The 24,797-nt window shown below is 38.6% G+C and overlaps 4 protein-coding genes across 10 annotated transcripts; 3 read left to right on the top strand and 1 right to left on the bottom strand.

Moving 5' to 3' along the window:
* The first annotated feature begins 94 nt into the window (after window positions 1-94).
* Window positions 95-3,755, top strand: si:ch211-107p11.3 (GT1 domain-containing protein). Of its 3 annotated transcripts, none has more exons than XM_067522048.1 (7): window positions 95-1,126; window positions 1,225-1,399; window positions 1,518-1,588; window positions 1,683-1,856; window positions 1,937-2,010; window positions 2,121-2,183; window positions 2,315-3,755. In XM_067522048.1, exons 1-7 carry the CDS (start codon window positions 1,111-1,113, stop codon window positions 2,456-2,458), a joined length of 717 nt encoding a protein of 238 aa, XP_067378149.1. In that variant the 5' UTR covers window positions 95-1,110; the 3' UTR covers window positions 2,459-3,755. The 3 variants fall into 3 exon arrangements, with proteins under 3 accessions (XP_067378149.1, XP_067378150.1, XP_067378147.1); XM_067522049.1 differs by having other exon boundaries at window positions 1,937-2,034; window positions 2,126-2,183; XM_067522046.1 differs by having other exon boundaries at window positions 1,937-2,034.
* Window positions 3,756-8,372: 4,617 nt separating this feature from the next.
* LOC137136084 (piwi-like protein 2) lies at window positions 8,373-15,869 on the bottom strand. Of its 3 annotated transcripts, none has more exons than XM_067521098.1 (6): window positions 15,717-15,869; window positions 10,886-12,074; window positions 10,553-10,631; window positions 10,264-10,348; window positions 9,879-10,031; window positions 8,373-8,955 (listed from the first exon to the last, which is right to left on the bottom strand). In XM_067521098.1, exons 2-6 carry the CDS (start codon window positions 10,905-10,907, stop codon window positions 8,842-8,844), a joined length of 453 nt encoding a protein of 150 aa, XP_067377199.1. In that variant the 5' UTR covers window positions 10,908-12,074; window positions 15,717-15,869; the 3' UTR covers window positions 8,373-8,841. The 3 variants fall into 3 exon arrangements, with proteins under 3 accessions (XP_067377199.1, XP_067377200.1, XP_067377201.1); XM_067521099.1 differs by having other exon boundaries at window positions 9,890-10,031; window positions 15,717-15,865; XM_067521100.1 differs by lacking the exon at window positions 15,717-15,869 and having other exon boundaries at window positions 9,896-10,031; window positions 10,886-11,640.
* On the top strand, window positions 15,303-20,664 carry hps4 (HPS4 biogenesis of lysosomal organelles complex 3 subunit 2). Of its 3 annotated transcripts, none has more exons than XM_067521094.1 (13): window positions 15,303-15,321; window positions 15,542-15,632; window positions 15,906-15,996; window positions 16,144-16,287; window positions 16,377-16,484; window positions 16,704-16,820; window positions 17,310-17,404; window positions 17,503-17,575; window positions 17,820-17,944; window positions 18,094-18,772; window positions 19,073-19,199; window positions 19,360-19,471; window positions 19,746-20,664. In XM_067521094.1, the coding sequence occupies exons 2-13, from the start codon at window positions 15,601-15,603 to the stop codon at window positions 19,915-19,917; spliced, it is 1,875 nt and encodes a 624-aa protein (XP_067377195.1). In that variant the 5' UTR covers window positions 15,303-15,321; window positions 15,542-15,600; the 3' UTR covers window positions 19,918-20,664. The 3 variants fall into 3 exon arrangements, with proteins under 3 accessions (XP_067377195.1, XP_067377194.1, XP_067377196.1); XM_067521095.1 differs by lacking the exon at window positions 15,303-15,321 and adding an exon at window positions 15,357-15,375; XM_067521093.1 differs by lacking the exon at window positions 15,303-15,321 and having other exon boundaries at window positions 15,328-15,632.
* A 122-nt stretch (window positions 20,665-20,786) lies between these two features.
* On the top strand, window positions 20,787-24,189 carry si:ch211-170d8.2 (uncharacterized protein LOC571755 homolog). Its single transcript, XM_067521096.1, has 3 exons — window positions 20,787-21,626; window positions 22,444-22,588; window positions 22,733-24,189. Exons 1-3 carry the CDS (start codon window positions 21,209-21,211, stop codon window positions 23,076-23,078), a joined length of 909 nt encoding a protein of 302 aa, XP_067377197.1. The 5' UTR covers window positions 20,787-21,208; the 3' UTR covers window positions 23,079-24,189.
* Window positions 24,190-24,797: the final 608 nt, after the last annotated feature.

Genomic DNA, 24,797 nt, shown 5'->3' with positions numbered 1-24,797 from the left:
AAGCTGTAATAACATGGTCAAAATGAAATTACTACTAAATTACATTTAGTAGTTTAGTAGTAGCATGTAATTGCAAAGTGGGCCACCTTGATGGTGAATTCCACTGGAATGCTAAAAATTACAGAGCCATCATTACTATTACTAGTATGTTTTATAATTTGTGGAGCGAAGTCTTTTAAAAATGGCAACAACACTGGTGTAGGAGTTTTATAAGATGGCTTTAACAATCTGTTCTTTATGTTTGACTATTCAGATTATTAGATATTTAAGTACACCTGTGGTTTGCCCACACAATTGATACTTACTGAACACTTGCACCACATGGGTGTTATATCCCTTACTAATTTTATTTTGATGATCATTATGCAAGAATATTCTTTGTAAGGGAATAGGACAATTGCCAAAAGTTTGCTTTTAATGGAAAATATTTTCACCAGATGTGTTAGCACGGATATTTCAGATAAATAACAGCGTCTCAGTCAGTTAGCAACATGCTGAAACTTAATGAAAAGTAAATGTCAACAATTTTAATTTCAATGTCATGGCATTCCTACTGTGAAATGTCAAATTATCTAGTTTGAAAAGGAGTACCATATACCAAATCCGCACATCTTGCTCAGTCTATTTGACCACTCAAATATGGGACAGGACAGCAAACCCTACATGTACAAATATAGCACAATTATTTGCACTTAGTTGTGTTATTCCTAAACCTGCACTAATTTCCTCACGTGGACCAATGGTTAATACCGTCGGGTATAATGTCATTGACCTGTGACACGTGATTCGTCCTTTGTTACAGACTCCACCTCCATCACGTGAACGCGCCTTAAGCCGAATTAGAAAATCCAGGGTTAACAAAGCTCGCCGATATTCTGCTTCATGATTCCGGTCATCTTTTCCCTGATTCTGTCGTCTAGGCAGGTATTTAAAATATAAACCGTATCATATCTAACTGTAGAATTTATTTTAAAAAAAGGGTTTTATGCGTTTTACGGTCTTGGGTTACGATTTGATTACTAAATCTAGCATTGAAACATCTCGGATAACTGCGCGCGACCGCTTTTTCAAGGCGCGATTAATCGCACGCAGAAACCCGGATCACAGCTCATGAACACAGACGGAGGTGAGACTTGTTCATAATATATATCATTCAATAAAACAACTATTTACATGACTGACGTGAATTGACATTTACACTTCCTTCATGGTATGCTTTTATAGATTTCCACATGATGAAAAAACACGAAAGAGCACATTTTTTCAGCTCTAAGGAGCAGGAACTCATTCTGAAGTTGTATGAAGAAGAAAGGGAGATACTGACAGCAAAATCCAACACTACCAGCGCCTCTAAACTGAGAGAGGAAGCCTGGCAGAGAATTGCTGATAAAATAAATGCGTAAGAACAAGTCAAATGTACCAATTGAACTTAATTTAAGTCACTAATATTTGCACAATGACACTTTTCAATAATGAAATCTGTACTTACACATGTACTATTTTTTATGACATTCAAGGGTTTCAGACAGCGGCTACAAAAGGACGTGGCAGCAAGTGAAAGTCAAACATAAAAATATTGTGCAAACAGGTAGCCTCACTGCTACAAGTAAATATTTTCAGTAATAGTCTAATGTCTTGGTACTAATGTTGGGGTTTTAATTGCCTGATGTCTTGTTATTTAGCAAAAAGAAGAAAGGTTGAGGTGATGAGGAATGAGGGTGGGTCAGCAACACCATCACTGACTTCTGCTGAGGAGGATGTGCTGCAGCAGAAAGACAACCGGCTGAGGATGGAGGTGCTCCCGGGGGGAGCCTGCATCCAGCCACTATCAGGATCTGACAATACTTTTATTAGTGGTAGGTGTAGCTCATCTTTCATTAAAGCCTTTCTGGAATTTACCACATAGATTTACTTGATGTCAGTCCCACCTCTACAGTGTCAGGCCACCCGGTCCTCCTTCTGCCCGTACCCAAGACTGAACCAGAGAGTCTGAGTAGTGATGAGACAGATGTGAGTGATGCACATTTTGAAGGGGTGAGTGCTCCTAAAAGGGTTTACATTTTTTTTTAAGCATTTGTATTTGATTACTTAGATTTTGGACGAAATGTTTTTATGTTCAGAATAGCAGCTTCCGGGACAGAGCCAACTCAGTATGTGCTACAGCCGGTGGCAGAAGTGCAGAGGTGAGGTTTGCATTTTGTTAAACAGAATATCAATATAACAATGTCACTCTCTCTAATGTTTGTAACTCTCTCAGTGCCTTTAACTGTGCAATATGCATAAGATATATTCTTGTTATTCATTTCTTTTGCAGAGGCAGGCAGAAGACATAAGAGCCCTTTACTGCTGTTACCTTAAAAAGGAGATAGAGAACAGAGACCAACAAATGGCATACAGAGCACTTAAAATGAGGAAGCTGGAAAAAGAAATCCTCCTACTTGATAAGCAGCTCACATGAGATGTCAGGAAATGCTAATGGTTTATTTAAATCAAATTATGAAAAAGCAATATTTTAATTACAGTGTAAAAAAAAAACTCTGGCAATGTCACCTGAAAAAAAAATTGTACTTTTGTTGCCCTTACTACATGTGCGTTGGGGATTTTATAGCAATTTTGGGCAGCATCATAAATTTGTAAGAGAGGATAGGATGGTCAAGATTGCAAAACTATGTCACAACCTTTCTCACTTTTGTAGTATTACTATTGCACAAAGGATGTGCATTGCAATTCTCAGACCATGCCAGTATTGAAATCATTTTATTTTACTAGAGGCTATGAAAATCATAGCAGTCTTGCCAAAAGTTGAAGACCCTGTCCAGCTGCTGCCAGAACTCTGAGCACAAGGAGAATTGTATTATCATAATATACGGTTTTTGTTGTATGTATGTTTTAGCAGACAGTAAACAAACTAAACATATTCATTTTGCCACTTTCTATTGTTTTTATCTGCCACATACTAACAACCTTTGATGATGTTTGCTGATAAACAAAGCTTAGTTAAATTACACCTGTCATGTCTTGGATTGTTGGAGACCAGCCCTTTGTCACATTTAAAATTAGGTTACTATTGCCTCTAAATGTATTTAGTGGTTACTCCAATATATTGATGAATTAGTGCAATTTATTTATTTAAGATTTTTAGTCTTGTTTTCCTGGGTTGGGGTATTAATTTTTTAATATCTTTAATACAGAATATAAAGCGAAATGTAAAACAAGACAATGTTTGTCAAGGGTTGTACATTGAAACTAATAAAAAAAAGTTATTTCAACATAACACTAGTGTGGTATCTTTAAATCTTTAAGTAGTGATTATGCTGTCGTTATAAGATTTATGTCAGACTTCTAACTTAAATATGCTATGTCTAAAAATATGCTACATGGAAGTATTGTGTACTGCATTTATGTCAAGAAACCCTGCACGTGAACTGAATCCTTAGCGGCCATGTCTCGCTTTACTCTGAAGTCTCTCGGGCTGCAGCGGGTTCTTGTCACTGACGTCTGGACGTCCCCGAGCGGCTCTGCAGCCCACAGCGCTCTGCCTTCATGCACGGAGGTCTGGGCACATTCAAAATGGCGGACTGGTCCGCGGCTTATTAGAAACACGCATTCCTCCACAGATTGAGAGTTGTTACAGTCTGTAAAACTGGATCCTGGCTTCCAACTAGATGCAACACAAGCCCACATGTGTTTGATGAGCCTCAAATTCCAGTTAGATCGAGCTTTAAAGCAGCCATTGGCTGACAGCGAGGCGCGCGTTCACGGTCAACCCTGGGGAGACATGTGCAATCGAGCACAGAAAACATGATTCATAGTGCCCTCAAAGGGACGATATAGTAAACACACGTTTTTTCCCTTGTATTGTCCGATAGTATCCTGATAAATTCCCCTGATTCGTTGGGCTCTGTTTTTATTGCCCCTTGTGATAATAATTCTCTATAATTTACCAACAATGTAGGTAATTAATATGTATCCTATTACTGATTAGGAAAACATTTATTCATGTTTGTTTCTTTGCAACTTGTAACTATTTTTGTTTCTTTAATTGCAGCCTAGATGTGCAATTATTGTGTTTAATCTGAAGGATGGAGGGATAAGACCTGCATGAACTCCAATCCATTCTTCATGTATAACCTGCTTTTTCTTTTCACATATGTTACCGCTGAACCTCATGCCTCTTTGCCTCCTGGTTCAGGTCATCCACCCCAGTAACCACTGGAGATAAACAGCCATTCAACATGCATTTTTCCACTTTCACTGTCCTGAAATACAGGAAATTTATTTCTCAGAGTTTGTTTGTGTGCTCATCTGGTGCTAATGTGAATTATGTCAAAGTGGTCAGGTGTCCCTAGAGGAAGATATTACTGCTCATAGGTCGACCTACTGCTCAGAAACAAAACAGTGATTCTCATTTTACTTTCTCTTTTGTCTGACAAGTTTTTGATATGTTTCAGCTGAAATTCTCTAAGACAAATTAGTGAGACTGGTGCAATGAAAAAGCCAAGCATTAAAGGATTTTATCTAATCCCTAAAAATATGACTAAGACCTGCTGTGTACAGGCCATCCTATCATCACTGTTGTATATTTCTGCTTGTTTTTAGGTAAAGTCACTTCATATGTAGATTACATTTTATATTGATTGCTGACATAAGGTATGTGCCAAGTATAGGTGCCACCAGAAACTTGAGTTAAGGTAATGGTGGTCACATTAATACTTGGTTGTCACTCTTTAATCTATATTATCAGATGCTTTTTTACGCTTCTCCTGATGTAACTTTACATCACATCTCTATGCTGATTTCCTACAGCAACATTTGCCCTGTGAGTCATTTCAAAGGTAAAACACAAAGTGCCAAAACAACCTTAACAAAAACGTCAAGACAGATGGAAATAAGGTTTGGTCACACAGAATTATTGTACCATGGAAGTCCAATGTCTTCCACGAGTAGATAGCTGGTTTCTAACCAATGAGTCTGATGTAGGGTTCTGTGTAAAAGTATATTTGGTTATGTTATGTGATACTGTGATAAGTCCATAAAGTCACATGTAGTAATGCTATTATTCCTCACGAGGCACTAATAAAAAGGTGTGCATTTCATTACTAAAAGGTGAAGTAAAATGATTCATCAAGTTATCCGACAAGGAGCATTTTTACGTTTACTGTGTATCTGTGTAGGCTGTTTTACGTGCACGTGTGTTTCATGCTAGAAAATTACTGTTAAAACCAGTAAAATAGGTTATTTTGGCTACAGTGATAATATCAACACAAGAAAGTCCTACATAGACATATGAGAGGGCAAAAGGACTCCTCTCACTGTGAAGAAGTTGACAGTAACTTTATTTGGACAGCAGAGGTCCTGCTTGTTCCCTCTCGAATCTGTTGGAGGGCTGACAGAAAGTCAACTTTCCTCCTCTGCCGCTACCACAGACTGCATAAAACAGATTACTAACATAGCTGTGAAAATATGAGATATGTAAAATATGAAAATGTAATAAGATGTTGCAACTTGAAGCATCAACGTGTCAGTGAACTTAAAACAGAAATACATGTTGTTTCTACAAAGTGTAGCCTGCAGATTGGACCTTCTACTGAAAGATGAACACTACATGTCTGACAGGAATTTCACTGTTTCCTGATACAGGAACCGAGTCACCTAAATGCTGTAAAATGAATAATTTGATAAAAGTCAATATTTTTGTCTTTGGAAGAAAGCTTTTCTGAGAGCACCTGCTGTGATTGACATTACTAAGTTATTCTTTACCTCCACCTGCTAAGGAATTATTATCTTATTAACAGTAAGCACTGATTAGATGTTGTATGATAAGTCATCTCCTAAAAGTCATTTGACATCTCTGACCCAGAATTAGGGTTAATGAATATGCGCCCCAGGAATCAACAGCTGTCGTAGTGGCAGCTGCTGTTTGTGTTAGTTTGTGTGTATGTGTGAAGTCATTTCTTTTTGCAGTTGTTTTGGTTGCTTGTTTTTTTGTTTTTTGTTTTTGTATTTTTCTTCTTAAGTGTCATTCTTGTAGATTTATACCAACATTCCACCATCTGCTGAATGTCTACATCCTACAAGAACACCTCTGAATATTTACAAAGCCAGGCAGTAATTGGCTCAGTAAAGTTAGGGAGGTGGCCTGGGAATGTGGTTGGGTGAAAAAACAATGGATTTTGAGCCAAGAGACACAAGTTTGCATCCTATTTGAATCACCAACCACTTTATGAGGTTCACCTTGTGAGTACCAAGTTGGTCCTTTTATGGGATTCAGAACTGCCTTACTTCTTTGTAACATAGATTCAACAAGATGCTAATGACACTACTTAGAGGTTTTGGTTCATACTGACATAATAGCATCCCACAGTTGTGACCGATTTGCCAGCAACACATACATGATGCAAATTCCTTGCTCGACCAAATGTCAGATGTGCTCTATTGGATTGAGATCTGTTGAGCGTGGAGGCCATTGGAGTACAGTGAACTCTTATTGATGTTTATGAAACCTGTTTGAGATGGTTTTAGCTTTGTGCTCAAATGCAACATATTTGCAGCATTACAGCAAGCTTAAAACATCATGCCGGAATGATAGTCCTCTGTTGTCCCCAATAGCCGATGGGGAGTTTGCATCCCCCCCCATTACTCTGAGAGGTTGTAGTTTAAATCCAGAGTTGTTCTGAACCTGGAGCTGCATTTGATTTGTATTGAACCATTAACTGAGAGCCACAAGTGAAGGAGACATTGGTGGAAATGCAACTCACACAAAAATTTCACAAATTAAATATCAGAGACACATGTGGTGTTTGGGTGACCGGCTTAGAAAACTAATACCACATCTACTGGTTTTCTTTTCTGTGAAACAATCACTCTTTCAAAACGATCTAAAAACTCGAACTTAAGCACCACTGCTGAAGCAACAGTCCTGGAAAATAACTTTTAATAAATAATAAATAACTCTTTAGAAAGGGTATAATGTTTTACAGAGGCATCCGCCTTTTGTCTTCAAGGACGCAGTTTGCAGTGCTATTACTTTTTATTTAACAGATTGGTGTTTCTGATATTTTATCCTCCATATTTTTATCTTCATATTAGTGGAGCTAGGAGAATAATTGAACATCCTAACCTTACTCAAAGTAGAATTAGTGCATGATCGTTGTACTAATTTCATGTTATTAATTTAACATGAAATTATAGGGGTAAGTGTAGAAATTTGAAGTAAACAACCAAATTTCTAGTAAAGCTGGGAAAAATGGAAATAAAGACAATGCTAAATATCTGCTTATTCTGATTGTGATGCCAGGGGAAAAACACCATTGCCTTCTCGGAGCCCGGCATCATTATAATCAGTTATTGGTCCTAGACAGGCGGGTTCGAGTAAACAGTAACTCAAAAAAATTCTTATTACAACAGAGGTATGAAGAAGAGCACAGCATGTTGAACCTTGAAGCACATGGACTACAGCAACAGAATAACACTCCTGTCAGCTAAGAATGGGAAACTGTGGTTACAATTTACAACAAAATAAGACTGGAAAGTCATGTTCTGATCTGATGAGTCTCATTCTCTGCTGTGATGTTCAGATGCTAGGGATCAGAATTTGGGATAAAAAGCAAAAAAAATTGCACCCATCCTGCCTTTTATCAAGGGTTCAAGCTGGTGGTGGTGGTGTAATGATGTGGTCGTTTTTTTCTTAGAGCAGTCCTTTACATTTCTGGTCATTTCTCTTTCTCCAAACACATAATATGAAACTGAATTAGTGCTTCTGATGTTTGGCTTTACCTAACACCAGAATCACCACTGTATGCAGACCTCTATAATGAGCCTTGACTTATTGGAATATCACAGGCCACAACAAAAATGATGGAAGCATACATCCAATAAATTAGTGAGATGCTTCTCTGGTTGTAGGTGAAACAATTTAGCAGATGTTGTTTTGTCCTGACACTAGACATAATCATGGCATGTTTTCATGGAACTGCATTTACTGTAGCTATACACACACTGAGATTAGGCAACAAAGTTTACTCTTTGTTGCCTAAGGCATTAAACCAGCTAAATGGAAAGGTGGTAACAAAATACAGATGTTTTGCCGTCGCTTTGTGGTCATTTGTTTCACATTGTGGACATTTTACATCTCTTTGTGGTTTCTTCTTGTCTCTTTGAGTTTGTGTAAAGTCATTGTGTGTCTGTGGTTTCTTTTTGAATCAGGATGTGTATGTGTGTGTTTTATTAGATGTCACACCATTCGCTGAATTTCTTTATCCTACCACTTTACATCTGAATCTTTCCATAGCCAGACAGTAATTGGTTTAGAAAAGTTAGTGGGTTGGTGAAAAAAGATGGCTGCGTGACAAAAAAACAAACTGAAACACAAGTTTTTTTTCCCGTTTAATATAGTCAGTCTGGAAAGGAAACTTAAGTTTAAGAAAAAAACTTAAACTATGCTTTTAAAAATCCATTCTAGGATTTAAATTTTTAATGTGTGATGACATAAACCGGTTGACACAGTACAGAACTGTAAATGTCTGTGGAATAGTACAGGAACTGGCTACAAATATACTAAAAACTGTAATCAAAACTTTGCAAAACCTGGGTCAATACTTAAAGCACATTGGTCTTTACTGGAACATGCTCTTAAATGATACATTGCATTTATTGCAATATTGTAAAATAGCATTAACATTTTTTTACCATGGTGTGAGAAACGTTTGTATCAAGATTCTAATTCCAATGGGATTTCGATGTAGAGATCTCTCTTTAATGTTTTCCTTCATAGCTGACTTTGCTGTGACTGGATTCCTCTGCTTGTTGTAGCCAACCTGTGCAGCTCAAAGGTAAAAGAGCTTATCTGAAAGCTGGATGGCTGGTTCCGAGTGAAGGTACTGACCAGACAGGAAAGCCAGTTTGTGGGCATCCTTGCATGGTGCTGGAATACGAATGGGGCCCGGCCATGTTAACCTGAAGTGGGACAAAGTAATAATGCTAAGCCATACATTTACATTAAAGCCATATGATATAAAACATACAAAAAAAAAAAAAAAGAAGTACATATTAGCAGCAACACTGAAAAAATAAGAATACAATATGTATTTTACAATATGTAAAAATAATGATTTGAACTAATATTCTGACCATTTTTCCTAATCATGCCGTTTTTTATTCAGCATGAAAATTTTTTCCAGTTTATTAGCTAAACCTAATTATTGCGGTTTAATACATTAGCCATGTAATTCTACCTTAATAAAATATCATATGATTTACATATCTAATCACCTTTTTGTTCAGGCTTAACTGAATGTACAGGCTGAATATTTTCCATAAAAAATTTGGATCTGACAAGAACCTTGGAAAATGGTACTTTAAAACTAAATCAACGTATTTGTGCATTATTGATGGTACGGTGCTTCAACAATATGCCAGGGATAAACCCTGATGTAAAGCCTCTCCTTAAGGAGAAAAGGAGCTTTGGAATCAGGAAACAAGGAGTAGCTGAAAACTGTGCAGAGATTTGGAAAGGAAGATCAGGGAAGGAAAAACACACTACAGGAGGAAGATGGAGGACCATCTGCAGCAGAATAATGTCTGCGGAGTGTGGAGAGGGCTCAAAAAATCACTGGCCACTAGGAGTCTAGCTCCCAGGTTGAGGGTGACCATGAGTGGGTGAATCACCTGTACCTATTCTTCAATAGTTTTGATCAGCTGCCAACTCCTGCATTCATCCAGTGTCCTCAGCTAAAGCTCCCTTCTCTGCACCCAAAGCATGTTGCTCAAGCCCGTTTTTCTGCACAGCGGTAATCCCACAGACAACACATTACACAGCTCTCACACCTCCCCATCACCCAACCTCCATGGCAGTGCCCCCCAGCTGTGACTCCCCACACCTCGTACTGACTCTTACAGAAGCCCAGGTGAGGAGGGAGCTCAGAAGGACCAAGGAGAGGAAGGCTGCAGACCCAGATGGTATCAACTCCATGCTCCTTAAGTCCTGTGCAGACCAGCTGTGTGACCAAAAGCATCTCTCCAGTAATGATTTGCTGCAAAAAAAATCAATATTATAAGATGATCTACACAGTAAATTATCTACTGCTCCAATGTGAGAGAAAAATGGGACAGATTGTAGGCACAAGGTGGCATTCTGATGCAAAAATTCAAGTTATGTCAGACAAGTGTGCCCCTTTTATAGTGCTTTATTCTAAACACATCTAAAAAACATTCAACAGTTTGTATTATGTTAAAACTTCAGATGCAGAAAGATGCAGTTTTTACCTTCCCTCCTGGTTTGGATCTCTCCTTTGGCCAATGTCTAAGCAGGGGTTGGTTGATCTTGTTGATAGTAATGCCATAATGTTCTCTGATGAAAAAAATCAAAGCCCATATTATTATTTATTATTTAAAAAAAGAAAACTACACAAATAGCTACATATAATGAATGTTTTAACTGCTGTTCTGAAATAATATGAACTTGTATCATTTCAATGCATGAGAACATAAACATGTGTAAAAACATCTGCTAGACTTTTCTACTCAGTTATGATGAATTATTAGATAGTCCCACCTGTAATATTCCACAAAGGTGGTTTTAGTGCCATCCATTAAAGTGAAGGTGTCTTTGGCTGACTTGTCCCACTCAGTACCTAAAGACATCAGTGAGTCCACATAATAATTTGAGCACAATTAGTCCTATTCTAAAACCAAAGACTATAATAAATAAATTGAAAAGGAAATAAAAGATTGTTTCAAGTAAATACAAAACACTTTGGGAAATCTGTAATGTTTTGCTACAAAACAAAATAAGCTTACAAACCATCTATAGGCCATAATGCTTCACAAATAAATCATTTTTGTGAACTCGCTTATGTCTATATGCTGCTGTTGAGTGTTTACTCACATGACATCCAGCACAGAGCCATTCACGAATACATGTGAAGGTATAGGCGCCCATTTGTGCGCTCGATACTGGTTGAATACCCCGGCCATGGTTGATGCCTCCAACAGACAAACCGGACAATAAATAGGCCACGGTTGTCAGGGTACTAGCTGGTATCTGCTCCTTGATGTTAAAGTGTAACTTAGTACTAACTGATGTTTTTCAAGTATAACTGCGTACTCTGTGTAATAATGATTTCACCCCAACAGCTTCAGTCCAATCATTTTCATTACATTTTAACAAAAGAACAACGAATGACGTTATTTCGTTTAAAACATTCTTAAAGTGTTAAAAAGTTACATTTTTCTGGCAAAGTCCGGCTTTGTGTGAAATGGATCAGAAAAGCAATTTAACACATACAGATGCAACTAAAAACACAAATTACAGCAGTAAGCTAACAGAATTCAGGTTTTCTTAAAGTAGGAACATTGTTTAATAAAAATACTAAACAAAATTAAACATGACATGATCATGTGACTGATAGATGAGAGACAGAATCTTTTGTCAGTGTTGCAAAATGTGTGTTGTTTTATTATTTACCATAAGTCTAAAGAGTGTGTCTCAATTTAAAAATAACTCCTGAGCACTACATTGTAGAACGGCAGCCACAGATCAGAGTTGGGTAGTAAAATCTTCGTCATCTGGATTTTGATTTTGTATTTCCTCATTATCAGTTCGTCTCAAAGCCTTGACAACAACCTGCTTGCCACCAAAATATTATGCAAATAAAAGTTAATCCAACATTATGTTTATTAATGTGACAGCCTTCATAAGAAATCAGCCACCTCCATATACAACTTTAAATCAACTAACAGTAACAACAGCCTTTAAATAATTTAAAATTATATGACAATATAACAGTTCTTTCAAAGCTGAGCTTCAAACAAAAATTTAATAGAAAGGTTGGTTTGAGTAAAAAATTCTGACCCTTTTGATTTGATAGTCATGGTTGAGAGCACTATGTACTGATCAGTCCTTTTGTAATAAGATAAAAAGGCACAGGTGAAGAGGAAATATGACTGTGATACCTACGTCAGTCAGTTGAACTGGCAGGTAGAGTATGGAGCCATCAAAAGCCACTACTTCCCCTGTGGTTGCGCGGTGATCTTTCATCATCCCGAAACGTATCACCATTGATTCAATGTTTGGACTGAAAGATAATATAAAATATACTTAGCTTCCTTGGACTGACAGTGTTGAGCAAACCACCTATTGGTTAAAATTGCTTAGTAGCTGGATTTGATCAACACTAGTGCTTCAGTGTAAATGTAGCTTTCACCCCCCATGTCGATTTCATATTTATACTGTGCTTTAAAAATAAATTCACTATCAATATCATGAAAAGCTGCTGAAATGTTTTGTTATATGATACAAAATGTACATAAATGTAACCTGGTACTGATAAACAACTTCATTCCTGCAGTGGATCGGGATGTGGTTTGAGGCAATATTTATAAAAGCTCCCTTGGTTCCAGCCTTATTAGGTGGCTCACTGAGCAGAAGAGAATACACAGAAAAAGTTATAACTCCAGTACGACACACAACCACAGTCACCTTTACAAAGTGAGTTGTAGTGTTTATGTCAAGCCAAAGTGCAACAGTGTTCCTGATACAACATGCAGAGCTCTAGTACTGATCAAGGTTAACCGAGAAAATGCAAAGATCAGGATTAAAAGCCAATGTGCACATAGAGGAAACATCACTCAAGCTTAAATCAAATTTTCACATTACATTGAAAATCCTGATGCAAAATAAAGCAAAACCCTCAGTGTATTATATCAAAGTGTTGGTGTTTTTTTAAATTTGTAATACATTTGCAAAGATTTTCAAGTTTTGAGGAAAATAATGAATTTGATCCAATTTGTAATAAGGCTGTTGTTTAGTTTGTCCAACAAACACTGCAACAATGATAACACGGATGATCACAACTACAGGAGAAAGGAAAAAACTAAAACAATGAACAATGGTATAAAGCAGAATAAATGCTGGTTATGGCTTAGTGGTGAAAATGTGCAAGTGTCTCTTGGTACAAAGTCTGAACCAAACTTGAATATCTGGTATTACAACACTGTAAGCTACATGTCTGTGGGGTTGCTTAGGAAACTTTTAGGAGACAGATTCATGTATGAAAAAGTAATGCAATCCCATAACCCATAATGTTAGAGTAAGAATCAATAGGATGTCTTATGTCTGCCTAATCGTCCGACAATATCAACATAAACATAGTGTTATAACAGTAGCATTGTGATGTACCAGATGTAAAATGAAAAGACTGTTTCAAACTGGATATTTTGTCTCATGTCCTTAGCCGTGAACAGGAGCTGCTGTAACAAATAGGTTTCTACTCTCAACTGATCCCAGTTAACAAAATGCTTATTTTCTCAAGCAAGCAGAAAGTAAGTAAACATTACACCACATCCATAAATCTCCTCTTTGGGCTTCCTCTAGACCTCCTGCTTGGCAGCTCCAACCTCATCATCCTTCTACCGATATATTCACAGTTTCTCCTCTGAACATGATCACCTCAATATGGCCTCTCTGACTTTATCTCCAAAACCTCTAACATGAGTTGTCCCTCTGACAAGAAGGTGCTCAGAGCCGATCCTTGATGTAGACCCACCTCCACCTTTAATTCCTCTGTCACACCTACAGCAAAATTCACCACGGTCACCACAGAAGAATGTAGTGAGAGAAGTTAGTTGGTGTGAGCGAAGAGGATGCAGAGGATAGGGTTAGATGGAGGCACATGACTCACTGTAGTCCCCTGAAAGGGAACAGGTCGAAGGAAAACAAGATGATTGTTATACTTACTTTCAATACAATGTTGTTGTTTTTTCTGATAATTACTACAAAATTTTCTACTTTACTCCGTTCAATAAATTTTGCAGTTTGGTCAAAACAACAAAAACAATGTATTTAAGTCTTACTAAAAAATAAAAAAAATATATAGAAATTAAAACATTAAACTTACAGTTTTGTTTAAAAAACAATTTGTACGGTATGTATACAGTGTAAAATACGTAAAATAGGTTAACTTGACTTCTAGCAATCAGATGCATCAGTAATGTCTATCTTTTCTTCATTTCAAAGGTTTAATCTCTAGTTTAGTTTCAACACCTGTGTACCACAGGGCTGTGTGCTCAGCCTGTTCCTCTACTCCTTCTTCACCCATGACTGCAGACCTGTACATGGCTCCAACTCCATCATCAAGTTTGCAGTGGACACTACAGGGATCGGCCTCATCAGAGACAACAATGAGACAGGAAGGAGGTACAGCACCTGGCTGCGTGGTGTATGTTATGTCCATAACAGTGTCTCTCTTGCACATACTTTAGACACTGTATATTTTGCACTGCTTATTGTACTTCTGGTTAGATAGATGGATGCTAAACTGCATGTCATTGCCTTGTACATGTACATTTGTAATGACTATGAAGTTGAATCTAATCTAATTGAATCTAATCAAATGTAATCTATTGAATCATTTTAACAATTTATGCAAAAAAACATTGCTGTCCACTCTTTCATCATTACCTTTAAAACTTTAAAGCGTAATGAGTATGTTTGTTTTATTTTGTTAAATATAGTATCACTGACAAAACAGTAAGCAGTGGAACCGTGGTGGAAGATCAAGAAGAATACTGCATTAATGATAATATCTACACATTAAATGCAAGTAGTATGTGTCTCACCAAAAAAGGTCTTTAAAGCACTACACTTCCACCAGGACAATTCCAGCAAATAAAATGAAACAATCATGATTTTCATTTGTTATCTTTACTGATATCCTCCCAATTTTATTTACGAGTCTTTATTTTAGAACAATTACTCTGAAAACAGTAATGTCAAGGCAAAGTAGCACATAAACCAGTACTGTAAAATGACTTTACAACAATACATCAACAAACTTAGGCTGGAACAGCACTAATGGTGTTCAGTAATGTCTGCTGCAAAGCAGTTGAAACTTTTCACCAGGATGTCTTGAGCATAACCCTGTTCAACCTTTTCCTGGATAGACACGATCATTACACAACTCCTAACTCAACATAAGCCCATCAGTAACTGAACATGTCTTGTCGTGCCGAAAACTTGTATTTGCAAACTGTGATCAGCAATAAATTGAATTAGCCCAGTGTATGAATTAGCTTTTCAGGCAGCGCTAAAAAGTTTCTGCCTATTCAGAATAGTTTAATTTAGACACACATGCTATCATTTTACATTCAATTAGGAATACGAAGATATGGCATTTGCTTGAACCTTACATCTGATATTGTTTTAGCACCACTAGGGTTTTGGCCTGTTTGGTGTTTTTGAATGGCGCACTAGTTTGTCCCTATTGACTTGCCATAGTTTCACATGACTTCCACTGCTTGTGACTGACCAGCATTCCTCAAATGGTACCAGCCCAATCAGATTTATTCATTTGTTGGTCAAAAGAATACAAACTCTGGGTAAAACACTGTTTGTCATCGTTGAGGATTAAAATGTGAAACTTGTTGATGCTAACTGCTCCAACTAGCCGATGGTCTGCGATGTATCGGAAGTTTTGATGCTTCTAGATCGGAAGTGACAGCTGTAATAGTTGGTTTTACTTGTTGTCTAAATATTAATTTACAGTGAGTTTAGTCAAAGTGCATGGAAAACCAGATAACTGATGACTGAGAAACTACGCGCTGATGGCTGAACTTATACCGCCAGACTCAATAAGGTAAGATCAGCTAAGACCAAGTCCTGAATCAGGCTGCTTCCAGGTTTAAGCAGGAACATGTTGGCTGGATCAGTAAAAACTCACCTTTCTCAACTTGCTCGCTGTTCGTTTTTGTAAAGCATATATATTGCAGTCAACAGGCTTATCGATTAACTCTTCTAGTCGTGTCTTTTGAAACCAAATGAGAAGCTCCGTGGCATATGTTAACATTTCTGACAGCTTCTCGGCCACTGGATTGAGAATGTGAACACTTTCATTGTATGTATTTTGCAGGTGTAATTATTTCTTCCTCTATGATGGATCCAAGGTCAAAGGAGAGGCTGACCCCACCAGAGATGGAATCTGCTACTTCTATCCTGAAGAGGTGTCGCTGACAAACCGTTGCACTTTATAGTTTTAGTCATGTTGTGGGTGGATGTGTGCTGAGTATGATATGATCACCTAGCTGTCGTTTGCATGTTTCTATTTGAGTCTCCACTGAAATTAACCTTTCCCTGTGTGTCTCTGTCAGACCCCTTTAGATAAGCAGGAGCTGCTGTGTGGACAGCTTGCTGGTGTGGGTCGCTGTGTCTCTGAGCTTTCCTCATCTCCTGTACGCATTCTGAGGCTACGCCGCAGCAAATATGCCATCCGCATGAAAGATAATTTCTTTTGGGTAAATAGATTCACATGTAACCAAGAACTGACTTCTCAGCCTTTTTTTTTGGTTGTGTTCAGGGTGATGTTTTTTTTCTCACTTCTCAGGCTCTGGGCTGCTCAGTGGATGTCCCTACCATCACTGTGTCTCAGCTCTTGGATCAGCTAATAAACCTGTTTTGCTTCTACAATGGCTCTGTCCAACAAAGCTACCAGGTAAAGCCAGCGGCCGTGTCAATACTCCTACAGTAGTCTTGTATTTTAAAAATCGGGCTTGTTTTCTAAGAGCTCACTTTTTAAAAGAGGATTTGCATCAACATCAAAACACAGAGGAAAGTCACAAACCCACAAAAATCTGCAGGACACAATAAAAAACTGGGCTTACAGCATGTGTATGCCTGCGAACTAAAATAGCAGCTTTGTTTTGCACTGCAGCTTCACAGTCGGGAAACTTTGGCTGCTCGATGGGCAAAATACCTCTCACACTTAACATCAGAACCCTCAGAGCTTCAACACATCTTCAGCTGCTTGAGAACTATTGACTCAACTAATGTAAGTACAAAATGTTGTCTGACTTCTGCATTTAACCATTAGTGGCTCTTTTAATGTTGCTGCTGCTGCTCATATATGGTTATAGAAAGGCTTTGACTATGTTGCAATTTCCTGGGGTGTTGTGTAATTCCTTAGTATGTCTGAACACACAAGCAGATTTTATTTGTTGTACCTAGAGAATGTCTTTGGAGGCACCCAAGCAACCAAAATATCAAATATCAAATTTCTGGTTCATGATCCTCTTGGAAAGTTAAATAACAAAGTTCAAAATGTCCTACATTTTAAATCACACTTTGTGAAGTCCTCCTGTTCTGCAGTGTGCAAATCTGTCACATGACACCACAGATGATACCAATATTTAAATATGATTTTGAAAATGTTGAGTGTCTTGGTATAAAGATTAAACGTACTAAGTTATTATCTAATTACATGTTTTTTTTTTCAGTTCATGAAATTAGAAATAGAAACAAATTGATGTTCTTTTCTCAGGTTGACCCACTTCTGCTGCTCAAAGCTGCCCTCATTCTTCAGGCCTGTCAGCGCTGCCCTCTAGTGCTGGCAGGTTGTATCCTATTTAGAGGAAGGTAGACTGTTATTTTTTATTTATTTATTTTTTTTTACAATATCCACCTTTTACCCAGAAATGTTCTTATGAAACCAGACTTGTACCCTTTCTTCACAGAGTTGTAAGCACACAAATGTCTCCAGAGCTCACAATGAAGGTTATGGTTCATGAGAGTGAAACATACTCAGAGGTAGGATGTTGAATTGAGTGTGTATTCCCTTAAACATTCACAAATAAATTATTAAGTAAATAATTGCAATGTATAACTTATTTTGCTGAGAACCAGATCTGGACTTTTGTAACCAGCGGTTTAAGCTATCGGTATCCCCCAGTTTAACATTTGGGAAATTTTCCTCTTCCCTTATATTTCCCAAATTACTCAATGCTTCCTTTCACAAAAACGGGTGATAAGCTAATTTTCCATTTTGATTTAGACCCAGAGTCGCAATGGACCGAGCAATTCCAGCTTATTTGACAGTGCTGTCAGCTCCACTACAGTGTTCTTGACCTTGCCTGAGCTCCAGTACCTGCAGTCTGCTCCTGTCGATAAGGACCTAAGGTTGCGCCTTCTTTTTCTAAGATTCAGTGCCAATGTTTACAGAAGATATTTGACTTACAAATGTGTTGTAAAAGTAGATGCTGTATAAGTATAAGAATAGCAGAATATTCTTACTGTGTCACTCTGTTTTGTTTTTTTTTACACTCCAGTTCCCATTCTACTCCACACAAAGACGCTACCCCAAAGAAAACCCGCCTCTCAAGAACGTTATCGGACATGGCCTCTACAGATTCAGATTCAACTGAACCAGATTTCATCCAGTCTTCCCAGAAGATGTGCTTCAGCTCTTGTTTTTCAGAAGCCGATAACTCGATGTTTAGCCCAGCTCTATCCCAGAGCACAACTAAGCCACTTAACCTCCAGTCACAGTCCCTAAAGCCTTCTTTCTCAAATGGAAAAAACTCCAAGGAGGCTGGGGAGGAGACAGTTGACGAGTCTTATTACAGTATTCATAGCAGTGGAGGTGGAGGAAGCCGAATACATGGCGAAGAAGACGGCTCAGCGTTTAAAGAAAACTCCCACCTTAATGGTGCTGGAGGAGATGGAGATGGAGACATAGGTTTTGAGACAATCTTTGACATTGGAGGGGTTGAGTCTGGGATAGAGGAATCCCATGATTATAAGGCAATGATAGGAGACTGTAGCAGTAAGAGTGCTCAGGGTCCCAGGACACAGCTAGATCCTGCTCCTAGCTCTGGTGCTTTTGACAACCAAGAGGAGAGTCCATTGATCCCCATGACGCTGTACCTGCACAGGGTGAAGAGCTTGGTACTGGCTCTGCTGGTGGAGCCTCACTTTTTGAGTGACAAAGCTTCTATGGAAGAAGTGGTAAGAAAGAAAAAGCAACTTGTTTAAAAACTAATTTCTCCGATCCTTTATGCATTAACACATTAAACTTTTGATCTTTTTCTGAAAAAAAGAGTAGAACAATAAGAATCTCCTTGACACAGCTAATGCAATACATTACAATGTCGGCCTCTTTATTCCACCAGATGTGACTAATTACAATTTGAATTCAAAAATGCACAACAGTTCTTCTCTTTTATAATTACATCAGTGAACTAATTTGCCTTTGTAATGCTAATTCATGATTTTGTCAGCCACTCAGCTCTGTCTTTATGTATCCAGTATCACAGCAGCTTAGCATCACTCAATGGACTAGAGGCCCATCTTAGAACCATCTCTCCAGTGGCCCCAGGTGCTCCAGGACCCTACATCTTTGCCCATTTTGACCGCATTCAGAGCACACTGACAAGTAGGGTCCCTACAGTACTATCACATGTCTGTTTGTACTCTTTCTGCTTCGTGACTTTGCATAAGCTAATGGATAATTAGTAAGACTGTGATCAGCATTCCTTTGTGCAGCAGGCATGCCCATCAAGGTTAATGCGCCACTGTTTATTGTGTCTCTGCAGCCAACCTGTCTGGTCGACCAGGGGGAGCCCAGGAACATCCCTTTGTCAGAGCCACATCACTTCTTCACTCGCATTTTTGTAACACTGAAACTCTGCAGGAGGCTATTATCCGGTCAGTATAGCATGGTGGTTGGGGGGTTTCTCATGTCATTCATGGCTTCTCAAGTAATCGTCAGGGTGGAGGTTGAATCTGTCAGGTCACCGTGTCTATCAGCATATTTCACGAATCCTAAATGTTCTTCCACTTTCAGAGCTCAAACTCCAGCAACTCACATTTGTTGAAAAAGAAAACCTTTCTGTTGTTGTTCTGTGGTCACTTTCTTTTCAGTTGTACATCATCATTCTACACCCTTAAAATGCAAATGTATGTGACATTTTCACTGCAGGAGTGCTGGTGCTGCTGTGTATGTAACCAGCAGCGTGGCGCACGAGACCTACTTCCAGCAGAATGGGGGATCACTGAGGAACTCGGGCATCCCTAACCACCAGGACAGTGCGTTCTCGCTGCCCAGCAAGGCCCGGCACAGACTACTGAAACATGGAGTTAATCTGCTCTGACACAACGGCATTGTGAGGAGCATGATGTTGGAATTTTAAAGGACTGTCGAGTGAGTAACCTTAAAAAAGCTGAGGTGCTGATTTAAAGCTTGCTCTGTTTTGTAGCTATTTAAATGGCATTTGTGTTCATAGTCAAACTTTGCATTGTAAAAATATGAATATGATAACTATGAATTTGCTGTGACACAGAAGATTACTATTAACAACACAGAGAAGCTTAGGTAGACTAAATTATTTTCCTAGTGTGATTTAGTCACAGCTTCAACCATTGTCATTCTGTTTAAGTACAGTTTGTAAACATTTAACTTCCCGTGTTTTAACACACATTACCTTTTGTATCTGTCATGAAACTATAATTGTGATTTGTTAAGCCTCTGTTCAAACACTCCCCTCTTTTTTTACTTCAGATATTTTGTCTTCTATTACATGATCCCCAGTTCAGTGAATTCTAGATTTAATTGGAAATTTTAGGCAAATGCAAGATTCAATCTTTAGACGTTGAATTCGTTTGTACCTCTATCCTTCTGCACTACCTTTACTCTTTTGATTTTATTACAAATTTCTAAAATAATTACAGTTTTTTTTCAAAGATCTTTATTTATTTCTGTTTTATTTGCCCATTACATCTAACTCTTCCCCTTTAAAAGTGTCCTTTGTTTAAAATTGTCTCTTGAAATGTTTGGTTAAGAGATTCACTGTGATATAATGTAGTGCACTATTGGTGGAAATTAAATGAATACATGATGATCTCAGTGCCATGTGCTTTTATAAATGCTTGTTTTAAACCGGAGGGACACGGTCTTATTAGGGTCATCAGCGGCCTGCATGTGACCCTACACTGTTTTCTGCCTAAGTCCTTAGTGGCTGTTTTCAGTGTGGATACGAACGACTGAAGGGGGACGTGCACAAAGATGTGTTCATAAAATGTTCACGTGTTGTGTTTAAAGGTTTGAATGCTACATGTGTTGTAAATGGGATCGTCCTTGATGGTCCAAGTATGTAGCAATTAGGGTCATTAGCTAAGTAGCTGAATGTGAATAGATGGGCTGGCGCTCTTTGGGGCGCCTCGTTATGCAGGCGCGCTGAAAGGAAGCAGTGGGGAGAGAATGGGCACGAACAAAAAGAGGGGCAGGGTCTGAGAGGAGGGTCTGGATTCAAATTGTAAGTGTGAAGATGTCCCTATTGTCAGTGGGATATATAGCAGGCAAACCGGTTGGAGAATTGGCACAACAGAGAAGCTACTTGTTATTCATCACTGAAGGCCCAGAGTTAAGGATTTAGGACTATAACCATGGCCTCCTCGTACCGTATTTGGATTGCTATATATCTTCTCACGACGCTGACAGTGGACACTGGCGTATTTGGTCGCGCAGTACACATGCAGGAATTTCTGTCACCTTTGCCCAAACCTGCAGATGAAACCTCTGTATCAACTTTATTTACGGATGCGTGGAGGCGCGGGATGATGGAGACCCACCGGGAGCGATGCGCAGAGCTGGCGGCACCTTGGCTGGAAAACACACAACATGCTCATGAGGATAATGCAACAATGTTGCAACTTCGTGTTCGTCCCTTTCACCCGGGAACTTTCCGGGGACAGGTCTTTCCAGGAAAATCTCTTTTCAACTTTGTCCGACGGGTTTACCACTGCTGTCAGGAAGGACAAAATTGCAGAAGCGTAAAAGGGATTCAAGGCGTCTTGAGTGGAGGTGAGAAAGTGAATTAAATCAATTTGTCTATTATATTTAAAGAGACACAGGTGGGACACTGAGGGAAAGTGCCACAAAACAACAACTGAAGATCAGGTTTATTTCTGTGTAGTTAATGCGATCAAATATAGCGCAGTAACCAAAGAAAGTGGTGTCTCCACAAGGCCTGGAAATTGCTAAACCCGGCGCTCGCTGGTATTTGTGCCTTTGATCAAATTTAAGTTAGGATCGACCCTTCAAGTCGATTTTAGGTCTCCAAATGAAAACCAATACGTGTGTAACTTGAGGACTAACGAACAAGAAGAACTGATTTCAGATTTTCAAAATTCAGGGGTGACTATTGTTATGTCATTGACTAAAAAAAGGCATTTGGATACATACCTATTCAAGATCTCTGTATTTAAGGACATAGAGATGAATTAGTACAAAATTAGCAGATAAAAGATCAAAGCTTTAGTCAGTCATGTGAAAAACACTGCAATAATGTTTTCTGGCCCTTTAGTTGTAGAAGTGAAAGCTGATGGCTTTGAAAAGCAGTTTGGAGCACTTTAGTGGCTTGATTAATTTAGCTGTATAGAGGGCAGGGCTATCTGCATACAAATAAGTCTTAGCTGACTTAATGCCCTGGCAAGAATTGTTGAGCTGTCCTGCTGTCAGAATAACAAGGTATTAGAAGTGAAAACATACCATCCGTGGTGGTGATTCTTTACTGATCCCAGGGATTTATCAGCATGGAGCCTGATACAACTGTGTGTGCTGCTCTGAATCGAAACTGCTGTGTGATCGACAAACTATTTTTACCTTTTCTTCTCCTCAGACACAGCCGTGGAGTTCCTTCTCACCAGAGAGATTTTATCATTGACCGTTGTGAGGGTTGAGCTTCACTTGCAGCTTACCAACCCACAACATCTGGACATCCATCCTATGCTTCCGTTCATGGCAAAGCACAACCTTCCTACAAGGTAAAACCTCTACTCTCAATATTATTATTGTTTTTACATAAATATTTCATTGCAGTCCAAAGGCCTTCAAGGACAAAAGCAAATTGTGGAACAAATGGGAATTACTGGCCTTGTTGTAATCCTGTTGTCTCTCGCCTTTTGTAGGTACAATTCGTGGTCACGAGGCAACACGGTGGAGCTGAGAATGGATCTTCTGTTTCTTTTCCAGAGTCTGCAGGAGGCAGTAGGTGGTGCTCGAAAGGGTCCCAGCTTGGTGAACATGCGGCGGGTGGTTCTTTCTTCCAGCGGGGCTCTACCTGGAGAAAGGGCTGCTCTTCATGCTCTGCAGGACACTGATGGTGACATGTGGGGGGATGAGGTTGCCAATAGGATGCCTGTTGTGGAGCTGGGCTTGGTCCTGGGCTGTAGTCAGGCTGGATCGGGGGTGTCATGCAGAACTGGTGGAATTCATCTCTCACACACACCTTTCCTGGCTTTATACCACAAATGAAACTAAACTGGAGACTGGACTGCAAACATGGCATATGTTGAATTAGTTTTTTTTTTTTCCTCCACTGAAAATGTAGGGGAAAATAATGCACTTGATTGTCAACTTTTTTAAATTATTGTTATGCTGTGTTAAATATATATGTAAATAGTTAGTACAATATGTTTTAGGTTTATAGAGTCATTCTGTGTTTATTAAAAATCCATTTAACAATGTCTTACAACAAATGTGGTAACAATCAGTTCAGCCATGGTTCAGTCTACTTTGTTCAGCTGTGCTACTCTGGTCCCAACACCTTTGTGACATGTGGCTCTATAAGTTTTTACAGTTGGTGGGAAAAGATGGAAAAAAAGACACCTGAACAAACATGTACATGCGCCGTGAACCAACTAAATTTATCTCCAACTACTCCTCTGGAAACCCATGGAGTTAATACCAAAATACGACACCCAATGTGGGTTCACAAGCACAGTAGTTCTAGGATGCACATTTACCACAAGAGTTAGTTAAACTACCAGGTTACCTCAATATATTCAATAGCAACTGAGTCTGAGTCAAATAAAACACCAGGAACATTCTGATAAAATAGCACATTTATTAAAAAGAGACAGCATTTGCCATTTTGCAGATATTTGCCACATCTAAGTAAGATGAGGGGTCTTGAATATATTTCTCAGTCCACCTGCTGCTGCCTACAGCCCACAGAAAAGCAATTTTATTTATCCCACACACGTATATCTACACAGGACTCATAGTTAAAGTACACACACCGTCTCATTCACTCATACGGTGTGATTGGTGGCAGAACTTGTTTGTGGCTTGCTGCCTAGATGTTGGATGTTTAGCTGTTCATATTTGTCACAGTTTAAATTCATGTCATGTATTCAGCTGCTTTTGAAAATTAGAACAATTGAAAAACAATTGAAAAATGGTCACCTTAAACTAATTTACATTAATTATTGAGCAATTAAACAACTCTTAGGATGGACATTTCAAGGTTAGGTGCCATCACTGGGGAAAACACACAAAAAATAAAAAATAAACTGATGACAAGGCATGACAGATTTGCTTCCCCTGGTTTATTCACTGCTTCACCAGGTCAGAAAAAAAAGAAGTTAGGAACTTTTAGTGTCTTGTTAGGACACTGAGAATTTTGATGGAGTAACAATTCTTTGGTTCTCACGTGGAAACAAACAAACAAAAAAAAGTAAAACCCATCACAACAACCCAAGAGTAGATCTTCATTCCACTCCAGTTCATTTAATTGTGAGATGCACTGACAATAACATGTCTGAGAAAGGCTGGTGAGGAGCTAAACACGTCTGTTTAAGTGCTGGGCACATTCTCTAACAAACCTTTCCACAGGTTTTTGACTGGCTTTACTCCTTGAAACTTGAGGTTAATGGCAGACTTGAGGAATACAAGTTCTACAGACAGGTGTCCCTTACTCTTAACAGCTGTTTGTGTGGAATGAAAATCTAGCCCTGAAAAGTGTGTTTAACAGAGAAAAGACTGATTAGATACGCAACAGAAAAGCATTCTCAAGGCTAGTTATGGTAAAGCACAATGTATTCAATAATTCAAGGCAACACAAACACAAAACGACAATTTTCAAATACAAGGCAGTGCAAAATGTCACACCAATAAAACATGTTTTAAAAACTCAAAACAAAACAGATCCTGAGGAAATAATTCAAACATAGAAATCCAAGCATATTTTAA

The sequence above is a fragment of the Channa argus genome, chromosome 11 (genome assembly GCF_033026475.1).
Source record: "Channa argus isolate prfri chromosome 11, Channa argus male v1.0, whole genome shotgun sequence".
NCBI classification, from domain to species: domain Eukaryota; kingdom Metazoa; phylum Chordata; class Actinopteri; order Anabantiformes; family Channidae; genus Channa; species Channa argus.
This window is presented reverse-complemented; position numbering and strand designations above follow the sequence as displayed.

Coding starts and splice junctions, on each gene's coding strand:
- LOC137136084 (XM_067521098.1), bottom strand. CDS start 10,907: ATGGCTCTGTGCTGGATGTCAT. Junction 10,349..10,552: donor ACCTTTGTGGAATATTACAG/GTGGGACTATCT, acceptor TTTTTTCATCAG/AGAACATTATGGCATTACTA. Junction 8,956..9,878: donor TCTGTAAGAGTCAGTACGAG/GTGTGGGGAGTC, acceptor GTCCCACTTCAG/GTTAACATGGCCGGGCCCCA.
- si:ch211-107p11.3 (XM_067522046.1), top strand. Junction 1,857..1,936: donor TGACAATACTTTTATTAGTG/GTAGGTGTAGCT, acceptor CCACCTCTACAG/TGTCAGGCCACCCGGTCCTC. Junction 2,035..2,120: donor GTGATGCACATTTTGAAGGG/GTGAGTGCTCCT, acceptor TTTTATGTTCAG/AATAGCAGCTTCCGGGACAG.
- hps4 (XM_067521094.1), top strand. CDS start 15,601: ATGGCTGAACTTATACCGCCAGACTCAATAAG. Junction 15,633..15,905: donor ATACCGCCAGACTCAATAAG/GTAAGATCAGCT, acceptor TGTATTTTGCAG/GTGTAATTATTTCTTCCTCT. Junction 16,288..16,376: donor TGAAAGATAATTTCTTTTGG/GTAAATAGATTC, acceptor CTCACTTCTCAG/GCTCTGGGCTGCTCAGTGGA.
- si:ch211-170d8.2 (XM_067521096.1), top strand. CDS start 21,209: ATGGCCTCCTCGTACCGTATTTGGATTGCTATATATCTTCTCACGACG. Junction 21,627..22,443: donor TCAAGGCGTCTTGAGTGGAG/GTGAGAAAGTGA, acceptor TCTTCTCCTCAG/ACACAGCCGTGGAGTTCCTT. Junction 22,589..22,732: donor AAGCACAACCTTCCTACAAG/GTAAAACCTCTA, acceptor CGCCTTTTGTAG/GTACAATTCGTGGTCACGAG.